This window comes from Tasmannia lanceolata, unplaced genomic scaffold, assembly GCF_043159265.1.
Source record: "Tasmannia lanceolata isolate RefF3 unplaced genomic scaffold, GAP_Taslan_0.1 ptg000008l, whole genome shotgun sequence".
NCBI lineage: Eukaryota > Viridiplantae > Streptophyta > Magnoliopsida > Canellales > Winteraceae > Tasmannia > Tasmannia lanceolata.
This window is the reverse complement of record NW_027518685.1, coordinates 8,444,468-8,462,036: the sequence shown is the minus strand read 5'-3', so window position 1 is coordinate 8,462,036 and position 17,569 is coordinate 8,444,468. Positions and strand designations below refer to the sequence as shown.

General features: G+C 40.7%; 2 protein-coding genes across 2 annotated transcripts; one reads left to right on the top strand and one right to left on the bottom strand.

Moving 5' to 3' along the window:
• Positions 1–50: 50 nt before the first annotated feature.
• On the bottom strand, positions 51–10,116 carry LOC143882660 (V-type proton ATPase subunit d2-like). The gene is made up of 7 exons (XM_077386117.1): positions 9,158–10,116; positions 8,921–8,992; positions 8,692–8,777; positions 8,442–8,501; positions 8,287–8,335; positions 1,261–1,395; positions 51–319 (listed from the first exon to the last, which is right to left on the bottom strand). The coding sequence occupies exons 1-6, from the start codon at positions 9,218–9,220 to the stop codon at positions 1,312–1,314; spliced, it is 414 nt and encodes a 137-aa protein (XP_077242232.1). The 5' UTR covers positions 9,221–10,116; the 3' UTR covers positions 51–319; positions 1,261–1,311.
• Positions 10,117–12,699: 2,583 nt separating this feature from the next.
• LOC143884228 (Tetratricopeptide repeat (TPR)-like superfamily protein) lies at positions 12,700–15,483 on the top strand. Its single transcript, XM_077387677.1, has 2 exons — positions 12,700–13,400; positions 13,707–15,483. Exons 1-2 carry the CDS (start codon positions 13,024–13,026, stop codon positions 14,944–14,946), a joined length of 1,617 nt encoding a protein of 538 aa, XP_077243792.1. The 5' UTR covers positions 12,700–13,023; the 3' UTR covers positions 14,947–15,483.
• The last annotated feature ends 2,086 nt before the right edge of the window (positions 15,484–17,569 follow it).

Here is a 17,569-nt window from a genome sequence, read left to right as displayed (position 1 = left end):
ATCAAAACAGCAGATTCCGATACAAGATGTCCTCTCCTCAAATATGCAGATTAAAAAAAATGCATATTATTAACCATGTAACGCACAAGTTAAAAAAAGTAGTACTGACCTCTGCAACTTGCAACAAGAGAGATGTACACATGAACATGGAAAGACCAGGTTTTCTGGGTTGAAATCAAATAAGCGCCTGGAATATGAATATGACACTATCATGAACCCTAGACTTCTGGTTCTGTCCCACGCATTCTGCGATCGACATCAGATTCCTGATCTCCTGCTCTCCCAATCTTATGTATGCGAAGAAAACCCCATAATGGAACTGCACGTAAACAAATGATCCATTGTAAAGTTGATTCAGCTCATCATAACCCTGCATATCCAGTTATCCACTTAAGTAGGTATGCTATGATCAGGGCTTTCTAGAGTGGTTATATTATAATCAGGGCTTCCTAGATTGGATATGTTATTAATCAGGGCTTTTTAGAGTGGTTATGTCAGAATTAGGGCTTTCTAGTTCTCCCAACTTGGGATTTTACCAGATGGAGGAAATACATACAAAGGAACATAAGAACTTTCCTGACACTGTCTAAGAACAATATCATCATAATGGACACATGTGAAAGGTAACTGCATCTAGCAGAACATGATATCCACTTTTGACCTGTGTTTGCAAATACAAGATAGTAGTACTTTAGACAATTCATCAGCACAAATTTGATAACTTGATTATGACAAAATTTGATGCTAATATATGTTTTTTAGCAGTGGTAACGACAAAGCAGCCATTTTGATGCCCCCATAAAGCTCTCAGCACATTATGCCACATAAACCTTGCTCTATCCTTAGAATGCAGGCATCTTATCTAAAAGGATGTATGATTCGAAAAATTCAATAATTGATCGTACCGCAGACAACACTAGATTTCCATACCTCTAATGGCCAAAATATATTTTAATGAAATTTTTTTGTCCCTTTAACCTCCTCGAAAGGTTCAGAAACCTGCCTTCTGAACAATTTTTTTTTTCTGATAGGTACCAGGATTTTTATTGAGAGAGAAAACAGAACTACCAAAAGGGTGCAGCTTAGAATAACATTTTGAAATTGAATAAAACCATGAACTGACAGCTAATTATCACTAACATACTCAAACGATCATGAAACACATTCTACGATCATATCACAGGCAATCGAGTGCGTTTCTATATCAGAATATACGCATAGATTTGGAAATTTAATTTAAGATATATCATATATACACACCTGTTGTTGACATGCCAAGCAAAGCCTTTTCACCTCCTCTTCATAAAAAGCCTAGTCCAGCATCTGGGTTTCTCCGTATGATAACTTGGAAAAAATAGACTGATATGGAGGATATTTCTCCAAGACACCACGAACCTACAACATCCATCAGACGGAGAAATTAAGACACAACAACATACCTAAGTGCGAAGCAATTAAAATATCAGGACAAAGCTGAAAGGCAGTTACCAAGAAGCATGAACCAGGAGAAGGAAAAAAAAGAAAGAAAGAAAAGAACAGAAAAGAAAAAGCATAGGAAAAGAAAAGAACAGAAAGGAAAAAGCATAGCCACTAAGCTCACAACAAAATCTTCAAATATATACAACCAAGGAAACATCTGGCGTCAAGTTTTTTGCACTTGTGGTTGTAATACGAGAATTGCAACATTAACATTGGGTTAAATACCAGGCTATCCATAAGAAACTTTAAATATCATGAAAGGAGAAGGAAAAAGCATATTCCACCATTCAAATAAAGGAAAAAGCACAATCCTACAACATCCATCAGACGGAGAAATTAAGACACAACGACATACATAAGTGCAAAGCAATTAAAATATCAGGACAAAGCTGAAATGCATTTACCAAGAAGCATGAACCAGGAGAAGGAACAAAAGAAAGAAAGAAAAGAACAGAAAGGAAAAAGCATAGGAAAAGAATAGCTTAGTATCAATGTTTTTTTTCAAAGCATGGGAACCAGGAGGAGAGCCTCCTCCACGACTCAAGCACAATGGGCGCTACTCGCACGTATTCTGAGACTGAGGAGGAGCTCGGTGACAACCGGGTGTGGGGGTATAGTCTGCAACGTCACAAGAGTAGGTGTATCCTTATCTCTCGTGATGACCGTTTCTTCATTCAGTGCCGGGTGGGGCAAAGGAAGGTGATCATTGATTATAGTGGTTTGGGAGGTATGAAGCATTTATTCTCTGGTGAAGTTAGGGAGTGGTCTTTTCGCTCGCTTGTCAGGGTATCGCTTGGAAGTTTCTCCCATCTTTGTCCACTGAGATGGTGTAGCAAGGCGGATTTTCAGCTCCTGCCTTGTGACTCAGAACTCTCTTATGTCCCTCCACGGAATGACTCGGGCTTGGTTTCTTCCCAACAGGTGCTTGAATTGATGGTGGATCATACCATGCACATTAGTTCTCATCTGGGTCTAATATTTCCGGGTCCCGTTGAGGAATATAGGTCTAGCATAAAGGCGGCAGAACTACGGGAGGTCGCTGGAGTGTCATCTCCAGTCTCCATATCCGAAGTAAACCTGAAACGCACGGAGCGCGAATTGGTGAGACTTCAATCGGATATCAATTATGATTCTGGATCGCATAGCAAAGGTCTCACATCCCAGAAAAAAGGAAGAAAGTCTGGTATCAGGGCGGGGAGGAATTCATCGGAATACAGTTGTTAATGAAGATTTTATCCTGGAATATAAACGGCTTGGGCTCTCGGGAGAAAAGAATTCAAATCAAAGCATTAGTTAAACATCGGCGCCCTGAGGTTGTTTGTCTTCAGGAAACAAAGATTGAGCAAATCTGTAACATAGATATGAGAAGCATGGGGTTCAATACTGACTGGAATTTTGCTTTCTTAGCATCCAAAGGAGCTTCAGGGGCATCTTGGTGGCTTGGGATTCAGTCTTGTGGGACAGCACGGATGTTTGGCGTGGAGTTTTCTCTCTCTCCGTTGCTTTCCGAAAATGCAATGATAACTCAGTCTGGTTCTTCTCAGGCGTCTATGGTCCTTTGTCATCCTCTGAGAAGTGTCTTTTTTGGGAAGAATTAAATCAGACGCGACGCCTATGTTCCGCTCCTTGGTGTATCGGGGGAGATTTCAATGAAGTTCTAGGATCAAGAGATCGACTTGGTGGTCAGCGAGTCACTGCGGGCATGAGATCTTTCGCTGATTTCATCGCAATCAACGAGCTCGCAGATTTACCTTTGGGTGGCTCCTCTTTCACCTGGGCCAGAGGTTCGAACCGGAGTCGGCTTGACCGATTTCTTCTCTCGGGTGACTGGTTGGCAATTCTTTCTGAAGTCTATCAACAGGCTTTACCCCATTCAGTTTCCGACCATTGCCCTCTCCTTTTGTCTCCTAAAATGGAGTCCTGGGGCCCGCCCCCCTTCAGATTTGAATTAGCTTGGCTGGAAAATCCCCAAATGGAGGCTCTCTTAGTCCGATGGTGGTCTGAAAGCGTCTTTGAAGGTCCAGGGGACGTAGTTATAGGCAAAAAATTACGCTTCATTAAGGGGAAATTAAAAGAGTGGGATAAGGAGCAGAAAGAAGTGGACCAAGGCAGGAAGAGGATTCTTGAGGACAGATTGATGGAGATAAATACATTGGCAGAGAGTGGTTTGGCCTCGGCGGAGGATTATGAGCAACAAGAAAGATTAATTCAAGAGCATAAAGAGTTGTTGATGCTTAAAGAAATCTCTTGGCGCCAAAGATCTCGAGTCAAGTGGTTGTTGGAGGGAGATAAAAACACAGCCTTCTTCCATGCCATGGCTAGTGCTCGCAGAAGAAGGAACAGAATTGAATCCTTAGAAGTGGAGGGGGAGATTGTATCTGACAAGGAGCGAATTATTGAAGAAATTATTGAATTCTACAGATCTTTATACTCAGCTGATGGGATGTTACGCCCAATTCCTCAAGACATTTGTTTTGCTAGCTTAAGCCTGGAAGCCTCAGCCGGATTGGAAATCCCTTTCTCTGAGGTGGAAATCCGATCAGCACTATTTTCTCTGGCAAAAGATAAAGCCCCAGGACCCGATGGTTTTTGTTTGGCTTTCTTTCAAACTTGCTGGGAAACAGTAAAATCGGACATTCTTCGATTCTTCATAGAATTTTTTGAGGGAGCCATCCTTGACAAAGGGACAGGTGCAACTTTTCTCGTCCTCATTCCAAAAATTGAAGGAGCAATAAAAAGCTCGGATTTTCGCCCGATTAGCTTGGTGGGCAGCCTTTACAAAGTCCTCGCAAAGGTTCCGGCGGATCGTATCAAAGTGATTCTTCCTTCAATTATATCGGTCTGTCAAAGTGCCTTTATAAGCAACCGACAAATTCTTGATTGTTCTTTAACAGCCAATGAAGCCATTGACTATTATCGGAGGAAGGGGGAAGGTGGCATTCTATGCAAGCTTGACATGGAGAAGGCATATGACCGAGTGGATTGGGCAGCATTAGATTTTCTCATGGGTCGTATGGGCTTTGGGGGTCGGTGGAGAGGGTGGATCCGGAACTGCTTATCGTCCGCCTGGTTTTCTGTCCTCATCAACGGATCAGCAAAAGGATTCTTCAAATCTTCTAGAGGATTGCGGCAGGGCGATCCTCTCTCTCCTTTTCTTTTCCTGATTGTGGCCGAATCACTGTGCAGACTGCTGAAAAAAGGAAGTGAGTTGGGGCTATATCAAGGGTTCCTTATTGGCGAGAGTAAGGTGGAAGTATCGCTTCTTCAGTTTGCGGATGACACTCTTCTATTCTGCTCTCCGGTCATATCACAGATTCTTAACCTTAAAGCTATGCTTCGTTGTTATGAGATGGTTTCAGGTCAAAGATCTAATTTCGCAAAATCTCGGTTGTTCGCGATCAACGTTTCTGAGAGCGATGCATCCTTTTTCGCCGGAATTATGGGGTGTGGTTTAGATGTCTTTCCAGCAACCTATCTGGGTCTTCCTCTTGGTGTGGGTCGACCGAAACACAACCTATGGGCTCCTATTATTCAAAGGATTGAGCGACGTTTGGCCACCTGGAAGCGCCGGTTGGTTTCCAAAGGAGGTAGATTAGTGCTTATAAAGGCCGTTCTATCCAATATGCCGATATATTTTCTATCTCTTTTTCAATGTCCCGCCTCGGTTGCTAAACGCATCGAACAAATTCAGAGACGCTTCCTGTGGGGCGGATCAGGGTCTTCCAAGGGGGTCTCCCTGATTAAATGGAGTATGGTCTGCTTGCCTACTAAAAATGGAGGTTTGGGTATCAGGAGGGTTCAGGGTTTTAACCAGGCCCTTATGGGCAAGTGGCTGTGGAGATTTGGCGAAGAACAGTCCTCTTTGTGGGTCCGGGTCATTGGAAGTAAGTATGGTTTAGATCATGGGCATTGGGACTCTGTTGATAATTTTAAACTCAAAGGTCTCACGGCTTGGAGGGACATCTTGAAGTTGAAGTCGTTATTTGCTCCTGGCGTCCGATTCAGAGTATATAGGGGGGATCGGATTCGGTTCTGGCAGGATCCTTGGTGTTCGGACGATCCTCTTCAAGTGATGTTTCCTGACTTATTCATCGTTTCATCTCAGAAAGAGGCCTGGGTATCGGAATGTTTTGTAAGGGAACATGGGAAGGTGGCTTGGTCTCCTAAGTTTCGCAGAGACTTCTTTGTTAGGGAGTTAAACTCTTACAGCGCCCTCCTCTCCTTATTGGATTCTTGCTTCATCAAGTCTTCGGGCGTAGATCGTCGGATTTGGATTTGGAATCCTTCGGGGATATTTTCAGTCAAATCTTTTTATAACCATCTGATCCCTTCTTCAGTGGAGCATGTGTCCTCCTCGGTTTGGAGACAATCTTGCCCTCCGAGAGTTGCTTTCTTTGGGTCGTCGGTTAGCTGGGGCCGCATTCAAACTATGGATTTTTTGAGGAAACGAGGAATGTGGTTGGTAGATCACTGTCCTCTATGTTTATCCGCTGGGGAATCCATTGACCACCTTTTCATACACTGTAAGGTTGCTCGCCATATTTGGGGTCTTATTTTTTCTCGTTTTGGAATCAGTTGGGTCCCCTCCAACTCTATGGCTGAATTCATTCAGAGTTGGGCCTGGACTCCTTGGAAAAGGAAAGGCAGAACGCTGTGGAAGATGTGTCTCCTGGCCTCATGGTGGTTCTTGTGGAAAGAGAGGAATGCTCGTATCTTTGAAGGGAAGGCTAGATCTCCCTATTGGATTTATATTCAGTTGATAGCTGCGGTCATATCCTGGGCTCGAAGCCTTCGTCTGTTTCGTTTTGTTTCAGCTTTCGACCTCTGGGAAGGATGGTCAATCATATGCTTGGAATCGGCTACCAAAGTGAAAATCCTCCCCTCCTGGATTCCTCCTCCTCCGGGGTCCCTGAAACTTAACTTTGACGGATCGTCTATCGGCAATCCAGGAATGGCAGGAGTAGGGGGGTTATGTAGAAACCACAAAGGGGAAGTCCTCTGGGCCTACTCGGGGCCTATCGGAGTGGCAGACTCAAATGAGGCAGAGGTCCGAGCCGTTCATAGCGGGCTTCTCTCGATGCCTCGTCTAGAGTGCGACAAAATTATCGTCGAAGGGGATTCCTTAAATGTTATTCGCTGGCTTTCGGGTAACGCTTCTCCCCCTTGGCGATTTTTGCCTCTCTTAGAGGAAATAGAGGACAGAGCTAAGGGCTCCTCAATAGTTTTTCGCCATGTCAGGAGATCAGCCAATGCGGAAGCAGACACCCTTGCCAAGAAAGGAGTCTTTCGGGCCGCGTTTGAGTGCTTTGACTATCTACCTCCTTGAATTTTTGTACTGCTGTCTTTGTATTATCTTTGTTCCTTCAGGACCACCTCGGTTCTGTTTTTATATATATATATATATATATATATATATATATATATATATATATATATATATATTCTGTTGCCCTTTTCAAAAAAAGAAAAAGAAAAATACATTGGGGACCAGGGGTCCCTACTTGCATTACATAGAAAAAATCTTCAAATATATACGGACAAGGAAACATCTGACGTCAAGTTTTTTGCACTTGTGACGAGAATTGCAACATTAACATTGGGTTAAATACCAGCCTATCCATAAGAAATTTTAAAGATCATGAAAGGAAAAGGAAAAAGCATATTCCACCATTCAAATAAAGGAAAAAGCACAATCCTGACTTCTCCCAAAATGCATAATACAATCCTTACCTTCTTCAAAATGATACATGGTTTACCAGCTAATAACAGCAGAAATTGCAGAAAACACCACATCTACATTTTGAGAAAAATGATGAAACATTTGATGGAGGCCACCATCCCACCACAAAAAGAGCTTTGAATTTTTTTGGAACTATTGGACTTTTACAGTAATGGAAACTAAAAGTTAGCACAGATATGTCCATCACTAGAACCCGGTACTTAAAATGTATCATCAAGATATCTTCAGAGAAATGAATTCAAATCCAGTCTTAATCGTTTCATGCTCGTGAATTTTCTTTTCAAGATGTTCAGCACGGCACTGTAGTTCTCAGTTTAAACAAAAAAGTGGTCCACATTTACTCCTTATAAAGCACTAGAGACAGATTCACCATTTTGAAAATTGTGCGGACATAATTTTCTTTTTGAAAGGCCATGAGTATATCCCCAAAGTTAATCTTCACCTTTCGTCATTCAAACCTAACTAACCACTATTGTATAAAGTAAATGACTCGTATAGGATGTAAATGTTTGACTTGTATAGACTTTATCTTTTTTTGGTTAAACTTGTCTTATTTTCGTATAGTTCATATATTGTTTTGGAAAAGTTCTTGTATGTAATGAAAAATATTTTAAGTTGGCCTATCTTGTGTTATCTTAAACTTAAAGTGTTTTTCTTAATGGCATCTTCAAGCGTACTTTGATCTGCTAATTATCGAATTTGGTTAATGTAATTGTAATGATATCGGGGATGTCACAGTTGTATCTAGCCTAAGTTTACATGTGATAACACCTATTTGCAGATGATTTCATCTTAAAAAAAAGGGTGGCCCAGTGCACGAGGCTCCCACCATTACGGGGTCTGGGGAGGGTAGATGTACGAAGTCTTCCCCCTGCATTGCAGAGAGGTTGTTTCCGTAACTCGAACCCGTGACCCCCGGGCCACAATGGAGCAACCTTACCATTGCTCCAAGGCTCACCCTCAAGATGATTTCATGGTAGTTCCTTTAAAATACTGAATATCCTAGAATTGAGATAAGAACCTGACAGCAGTCAGATTCAACTTCTACCTCTTCTATGGTAACTTACCTGATCAATGTCCTCACAGACAGCAAGTTCCTCATGGCCATAGGGATACCTGCAAAACAAAAAATATGTCACCTATAAGATAACCCCGGAAACCAAACTGAATAACGCCTAGAACTAGAAGTAAACAAACAAGAAGGATCATATTATAAGCTTACAGCAAACCAAAATTACAGTAGAGCTTCCGACGATCATTTCGTGTCAATTCGGTGCCAATACTGCACAAAGTAAACCACATAAGAAGATTACATTCTCCACAGAAGAAGCCCTGCCTCTTTGGTCGCATGCGCGGCTGAAAGTACATCATCAGAATTATCTGAATTTAGTAGGTTATAAATTTACTTGGAAGTTTCAGTATGACATCAATATCAAGCCACCAAAGCAGCCACATTTTCCATAGTAACTCACCTGTTTATTGTAATATTGACAGCCCATCTATCAGCTTCAAAGGATAGGAGGTCAGACATGATTTCAGCTGTAGCTCCACCTAGTTTCTATTTGAAAAACATTGTCTTAGACATAGCAAACAGCATGTGTGTGTGTGTGTGTGTGTGTGTGTGTGTGTGTGTGTGAGAGAGAGAGAGAGAGAGAGAGAGAGAGAGAGAGAGAGAGAGAGAGAGAGAGAGAGTCCCCATACCCTGCAGAAGTTATAAAAATCTTCAAGGTATGCCTTATAAAGCGTGTTCCTCATATTCATGTCATCCAAGTCCTACAGTAGGGGATGAGAAGGCCCAAATAGTAAGGTGGCAACCGAAAGCTCTAAAATAGAACTCAAAACAGAAAATAATAATAATAAAGAATTACAGATGGATTTCCAAATCCATTCAAAAAAAAAAAAACAGATGGATTTCCAAATCCGAATAATTTCTCCTACATAGAACTCAAAACAGAAATGCGATGAATAATCCGATTCCTGATTCGGGCAATCCAAACGCATCCATAGGGCTTCGAATGCCCAACTCTCGAATAGGCCCCGGTCAAAATTGGATTCAGGAATCTGCACTATGCCTACCCGTTATCTGCAAACAAGACATACACTCGACTTGGGAGGACTTCTGAAGCTACAATGATGAAGGTCAGAAGATTATAATAACATTTGACAATTTGAATCCATGCTATATGTTAAATTTTTTTTATCTGTGATTATGTTACCAATGAATGGTGGTGATTAGTGGATGATCAAGGATACCATAATCCACAGTTCAACCCATGATATTTAATAATTTGATTTTTACTAATCAACATGTAGACACAAAAGTTAAAAAGGAACCGTCTAAATTCTCATTATGGAAAGACCTCAATGCTCAATTTGATAATGACACCCCACTTCTTCACCATTTCACGAAGTCTAGCAATAGAATTCTATTCTTCTCTGATAGAGCATCTCTGGCAATAGGTTAAAAAGGACCTCTCTGTCTCCCTCAGAAAGCACGAAGAAGATGGAGAAAAAGAGCTCTTTGTAGATGAGGGAAGAGCTTCCATAACATCTACTCTCTCTTCTTCAGCAATTGTGTCTAGTATTGTCATAACCCTTCGTCTCACGAAGCTGACAACAGGTGATGGAGCAACCTCTGTAACAAACCTTATAATACCCGGATTTGCCATTTCTATAACTTATAGAGATCAGAACAGGAAGATAATGAGAAACCCAGAAAAGAAAAGCAGAAAAAACCCAACAACGAGGGGGGAGATTGCAAAACAGAGCTTAGAAACCCAGAAATCTAATGGAGAAAAAGCAAACAAAGGGGAATTGAGAAAGAGAGATAGTTGCAAGGAAGTAGTTAAGAGCAATGAAATTTATAAGAATTTCTTTGGGTGTTTTCTACTTGTCTTAATCTGTAGGCTTTAGAAGTCCCAACTGTGTAGCCGTCCACACGCTTATTACAATAAATGCTTGGGTTGGCAAAATTTGGAGAATAACGTGTCTTATCTTGAAGTTGCTACGTGGCTCCCCTTTGCTCCAATGAACATTTTTCGAGACTGCCTTCTTTTGGGTGGTTTGTCTTACCTTCGGTCTCATGGTTTGCATAAACAGAGAATTTATATGATACCCGACCGTCAAAGTAACAAGGGTTAGGTGGTCTGGCTAGGTGGCAAACTACCTAACTCTTGGATCAAAAATCAAGGTCCAGGTGAACAAAGGCTAGATGGCGTTGATTTTTGACCAGATCAAAAACCAAGGGCTAGGTGGTTCACGTACTAGCCTTAGTTACTTTGACAGTCGGGCATCATATAAAAACTCACGCATAAACAATTATTTTTTAAAATTAATTAACTAGAAGAATAGGATGATAAGATCTAAAATATGAAAAGCTTGAGCTGGACCAGACAAGCTCGGATCAAAAGGCTCCCAATTTAAACGGGAAGTTATATATTTGCTCCCTTTTCTTCTGACCTGTGGACCACCCGCCTCTAGTGTATTTATGACTGATCTTTTTTACACCAGAAGGGGTGGCTCGGGGAAGAAAAGGAGATGAATATACCATTTCCCACTTATAGACAGGAAAAACACATCAGTGGTAAATTTTGGCATTTGAATCTCAAATACCAGGGTTCTTATGTTTTGAAGTACATGTGGGGTCTTCTTGTTCAATGATCCAAACCGTTAATCTGTTGGGCTGTGCTATGAATGGGTTATGTATCAAGATTCAGTCGCTGCTCAACGGACAGCAAGGAAAGAATGAATCAACTGTAAGTCTCAAGAGCTTTTCATTTTTAAAGTTCAAAATCAGATGGTTAGAATTGTCCCATGAGAATGAATTTTGACGCATTACCAAACCATGCCTAACAGACAAACAGTTTTGATCTTTGAAGTCTCAAGAGCATTTCATTTTTGGGAGATGATAAATTTGCACCCCTGTAGGATAATTCGCACCCCTCTAAGGTGAATTGCCGTCAAAAAGCGTCAAGAGTGTATCCATGTTACCCTCCTTTTTTTACGGTTTAAGACATCAATTCACCTTAAATGGGTGCGACTTATCCTACAGGGGATGCGGATTTATCATCTCCCTTCATTTTTCCAGTTTTTTTTTTTTTAAAAAAAACAGTTTTAATATTTGATAAAGTGGGCCCCACAAGTACCAACTTTGAAAAACATGTGCATCCATGGTACAAGAACCCTAAATAACGGTAATAGTATATTAAATTAATTTTCCGTATCTGTGAATTAAACAACCTTGGACAAAACTATAAAATAAGTGACAAATGGTGCTGCCAGTAAGCATGGTTTTAAATTTCGACCGGAATCCAAAATTTCGGACCGAAACGAAATTGCACCGAAACTGAAATTTCCGAAATGTACCAAATTTTGGTCAAATTTTGGAAATTTCGGTGAAATAATTGAAAAAATAAGATTATTTTAATCCTATGCCAAATTTCAACCGAAATTACAGAAATTTTGGCTTAAAAAAACGACATTTTGAGAGCTTTTACGAAATTTCGGTTTCACCCGAAACCGAAATTTAAAACCTTGCCAGCAAGTGGCACGTGATGAGGTATGCTGTCTAATTATGAGAATTGGATATGCTATGCAATCTTGTGGAAAGCCATTTTGCGGCTCACTTTTACAATAGAGAACCGCCACACAAGCTCACTTTTTAGCAGATCTTGTCTTATTGATTTAATTGATCTGACGTGGCTGTTCTCTACTGCAAAAGTGAGCTGTAAAATGGCTTTATGCAAAAGTGATCTGCAAAATCGCTTTATGCAAAATTGTCTAGCAAATCCCTATTGGAATGAAAAAAAACTTTTGCACATTATTAATAATATTAATAATAATAAGAATAATAATAATAGTAATAATAATAATAAGGTATTTGCTAGGCAATTTTGCAAAAAGGCACTTTTACTTTTCAGCAGATTTTTTGTCTTGTTTGTTTAATTCATCTTCTCTGGTTGTTACCACAAGAGACCTTTCTAACACAACTTAGTTGTATAGTCCGACATAAATCTTATATGGGATTTAAGTCTCTCTCTCTCTCTCTCTCTCATGATGCTATTAGAAAAGTCCCCACTTGTGTTGTGTGGAAACATATCACCAGTCCCAAAGAGGTTGTGTAAGAGCTTAAAACAAGGGTGTCTAGTACTTAAACAAGGTGTAAAATGACAAGCATATCCTTGTAATGGAAATGATATCAACACAGCCTTGTTTTCATAATGGCAATCTCATTTTATTATGGCAATCGATATCTGCACTACCATGATTTGATAAAGAGACAAACTCAACATGTCATTTATTATTTCACTAGCTGTCAATAGCTATTACAATTCCCAAAAAACTCTCAAAAGCCAATTAAAGGAGCAGACAAACAAGTTAGTTTGTCTCATTATCAAATCACAGTAGTGGGAATATCAGTATCCCCTATTAAATGCGTTTTTGGTCAGAGAAGAGTGCCATTATCAAAATACGGGCCCACGGGTATCATTTCTTTTTAAAATACACTTCATTCTCCTTTCCTTTTTCTTTTTCAAACAAATCCTTTCCATTCCTCCGAATCCTACTCTAGAATATCAGACCTTCCTCTAAATCTATCTTAACACCCTCCCAATCTAACCACAGATTCTGCTAAAATAGGTAAACCACCACATAGACTATTAGAGGAGAGATTCATTTCCCAGTTGCAGACATGCAGGAATCTCAAAAACCTCAAACAGATTCATAGCCTTCTAATCATCTGTGGCTTAGAGCAAAATGAATTTGTCGTGCCGAAAATCGTTTCAGCCAGCGCCAAATCGAACAAAATGGCATACGCCCGCCAAGTGTTCGACCGAATTACTGACCCAAATGTGGTCCTTTGGAATGCCATGTTCAAAGGTTACGCCGAGAACGAATTCTACAGAGAGACGCTGATTCTATTTAACCAGATGAAAAAGAGAGATATCAGACCCAATGGCTTCACATTCCCATTCGTTCTTAAATCTTGCGCGAAGATCTCTGCCTCCAGAGAAGGATTAGAGGTGCATTGCTTCGTAATTAAAAGCGGATTTGAGGAGAATTCGTTTGTCGGGACGACACTTATTGATATGTATTCAGGCGGGGGAGATATTCGATCTGCGTATCAGGTGTTTGTCGAAATGCCTGAGAGAAATGTCGTAGCGTGGACTGCGATCATAGGGGGGTAATGTGAAACAATCAATTACTCCAAAAGATATTAGTGATATTGTTATCTAATCATTTAATACTTCTACACTCCCCCTCACGTAGGGCTCCTCCTTTATGTTGGCCATACACGTGGATTCTGAATATCAATGAGTTATTGGGTTTTGAACCCAGGACATGCCGTGAGGCAATAGCTCTATACCGTGTGAAACAACCCATTACTCCAAAACCTTAAGCTGTTAGAGATGCGTTATTTAATCATTTAATATATATATATATATATATATATATATAATTGGAGACTAATCATTTAATACTTCAACAGGTACATTTCAATAGGTGATGTGGGGTCTGCACGTCATCTCTTTGATGGGGCATTAGAACGAGACATCATATTGTGGAACACCATGGTTTCTGGTTATGTGGGGTCGGGCGACATGATATCAGCACGGCGGCTGTTTGAAGAAATGCCGACCCGGGACTTGATGTGTTGGAACACTATCTTAATTGGGTATGCAAATTGTGCAGATTTTGATGCTTGTGAGAGACTGTTCAAAGAAATGCCTGGGAAGAATGTGTTCTCATGGAATGGATTGATAGGAGGGTATGCGCGCAATGGCTGGTTCTTCGAAGTCTTGGGTGCTTTTAATCGGATGCTCAGGGAGTCTGATGTGGCACCCAATGATGCGACACTTGTGACTGTGTTGTCTGCTTGTGCGAGATTAGGAGCGCTCGACTTGGGCAAATGGGTTCATGTCTATGCCGAGAACAATGGCCTTATGGGGAATGTTTATGTCGGGAATGGACTGATCGACATGTACGCAAAGTGTGGAAGCATTGATAATTCAATTAATGTCTTTAACAGTATGAGTAGAAGAGATTTGATTACGTGGAATGCCATGATCGGTGGCTTAGCGATGCACGGACATGGAACCAATGCCTTGAATTTCTTCGATCAGATGAGGAATGCCGGAGAAAGACCAGACGGTATCACCTTTGTCGGCGTCTTGTGTGCTTGCACTCATATGGGTCTAGTCAAAGATGGGTTTACATATTTTCGATTGATGAGGGAGGATTACTCAATTGAGCCTCAGATCGAACACTACGGATGTATGGTCGACCTTCTAGGCCGGGCTGGTTTGCTCTCCGAAGCTATGGATTTCATTAGGAAGATGCCGAGGGAAGCAGATTGTGTTATTTGGAGTGCATTACTTGGAGCTTGCCGTGTATACAAAGATGTGAGCTTGGCCGAGTTTGCTGTCAAACAGCTAATTAGGCTCGAACCAAAGAACGTGGCGAACTATGTTGTTCTATCAAATATATATGGGGAAGTTGGAAGGTGGGAAGATGTTGCAAGACTGAAAGTTGTGATCAGGGAGATGGGTGTTAGAAAATTGCCAGGATGTAGTTTAGTAGAGGTGAATGATGGTGTCATTGAGTTCTACTCCTCAGATAAAAGGCATTCTCAGACAGAGGAGATTTATGAGGTCTTGTGGAGATTAACAGAGCTGTCGAAGTTATCAGGATATGAGCCAGAGCTTGAAGACCATGTTGAGGGAAACTGACAGAAGAAAAAAATGCCCAAAAATTGAAGTTTTTGGGAAAGAGTGCAGGGAAGAACACTGCCCTGTTGAAATCCCCTTCCTTTCCATAAGCTGTGATTAGCATAAGAAAGTCAATTTCCTTGAAGCCCCACCAGTGCTGACACCTGAGCCATTCAAGAATCTAACAGGTAAGTTAATGCATAACAAGTCAAGAAACATCCTGCATGGAATGCATAAGCTTCATCACTAAAATATTTGATGATCATCACAATCATCAACACTCAGTATGCAAAATATTCAAAGATGAACTATTACATTAATCTAGGGCTGCAGTTGGAAAACTTGAAGAGGTAATCCTTTCCTAGCTGAATTCATAATACCATATTTTTGAAACAAATACGAATATATGATATGGTCTGTTTGTGTGTGCACACATGCGCATGTGTGTGAATTCACAATGCATAAATGTGGTCCATTTAGATGATCCTCTAATGTTGGTTTTTCTTCTAATAGAAAATAGTCATGTCAATCTTTCTGATGATCCTCCATGGATCTATATCTCTGCTCTCCTTATCAATAAATCTATTGATTGCTAATTGAGAAAAAAAGTAGAAGAAAACATGCATAGTTGTAGGAATTCCCACACATATTATCATATGCAGCTTAGCATCCTTGGCTCCTTGTCTGCCATGAGTCCCGGATACTATGAAATATGTAATGTATGTATCATCCATGTCTCATGATGATTTTCTGAAGGATTCATTAGCCGACCCCAACTAGTTTGGGACAAAGGCTTAGTTGAGTTGAGTTGAGTTTATGTATCATCCATGTCTGATACTTCAATATTTGGTAAGCCATTCTCATGCTGTATCCATTCTTTATCTGAGTATCATAGCTTGCTTGAACCAAATCATGATCTCTATATTTTTCTCAAATTCGACCATTTTCTTAACCTTCACCGAGTCTCCAATCAATCTATCAATGGGGGTCGAGAATTGGAATGTGCCTTCGAAGATTACAGATTGAGGAAATGATTCAAAACAAATTTTCATGTTAACTGCAAATGTCCTTCTAAAACTCACAGCAGACAAATTTCTTCTTCAGACCCATAAGCTTGATTTCATAGTATATGCAAGATCATGGTTAAAGTACTTGCAAGAATGGCGAAGATGGTAATGAGAAAAATCATATCCAAATTTCATGAAGCATTTGTGGAAGGAAGACAGATTTTGGATGGCATCTTATTGCAAATGAGGTGCTACATTCAAGTAAAAGAGACGGCAAAAGGGAGATAGTGTGCAAAATCTTGAAGAGCCTTGGTTAGGAGAGCCAGTGTTGTGCCATGCATTTCTGAGCCAATTCTTAATGGCCACAAATAGGGAGGGCTAGAGTCAAGGACGGAGCCAGGGGCAATTGACCCCCAGAAAAATCACAAAAAATTCTATACCACTTCTTCACAAATGTAATAAGCAATGGAATGAGGGAAGTAATAGGAGTGTACCTATCACTATCAAAATAGAGATGTGCAAGTAACAACTTCAAAATTATGAGCGAAATTACCAAAAGACTGCTTGCATTACATAGATCTCTGCAAAAGATTTGAGGGTTTCTCAATTGACCAAAGCACCCCTAAACTGACATTGCATTGCGAGCTTGTGGCTCCATGGGATTTAAGTAGGGATAGAGGTATCTAGGCCAAGCAGTCTCATATTTAATAAGTAAATTTGTAACTCACAGTCTTATTTTATATTTTGGTTAGGGCTGCAACTCGGGTCGGGCGGGTCGGGTTTTGGAGAACCGAACCCTATCCGAGAAATATCTCGGGTCGGGTTGGGTTTTTTTTCGGAAAACCCACGATTCCCAAACCCGGCCCTACATATGATAAATCTCGGGTCGGTTCGGGTTTTTTCACGTTGATGCAATTTTTTAAGGAAAATTCTTGTTTGGCAAGGCAACTCAACTCATAGAAGCAGAAATTACACTCGCATTACACTTGAATCAAACAATGATGTAATTACACTCACATTACACTTGAATCAAACAATGCTGTAATCAAACAATGTTGTAATTACAATCAAACAATGCTGAATCAAACACTTGAATCAACTCAACTCATAGAAGCAGAAATACACTCTCACGCAATAACAGTGGGTGCGTGGGTTTTCACTTTTAACTTTTAACTAACAATAGAAAAAAATGTACATACTATAACTTATGTAACTCGGGTCGGGCCCCTTCAAATCCGGCTCGACCCGAGATTCATGCGGGCTTTTGAATTCTCAACCCGGCTCGACCCAAAACCCATGAAACCTGAACCCAACCCAGGCTATTTTCGGGTCGGGTCGATGCGGGTCGGGTAAAACCCGGCTCGAGTTGCAGCCCTAATTTTGGTATTCAAAAACTTCACATTGGCTTTTATAGCTACGAACTAGCAGTCAGTTACTCAGACGTCAATGAGAGAAGCTTAAATATAAAGAGAAGGGTGCGGATGTCAAAACAAGGGGCTCCATAGGGATTGAAGGACTCAAAACAAAGGGCTCGGTAGGGATTGGAGGACTCAAAATAAGGGGCTCCTGGTTGGCTCAAGCTCAACTTTGATGGCAGCGCTAAAGGTAAACTGGGCCCGATAGAGATTGGAAGACTC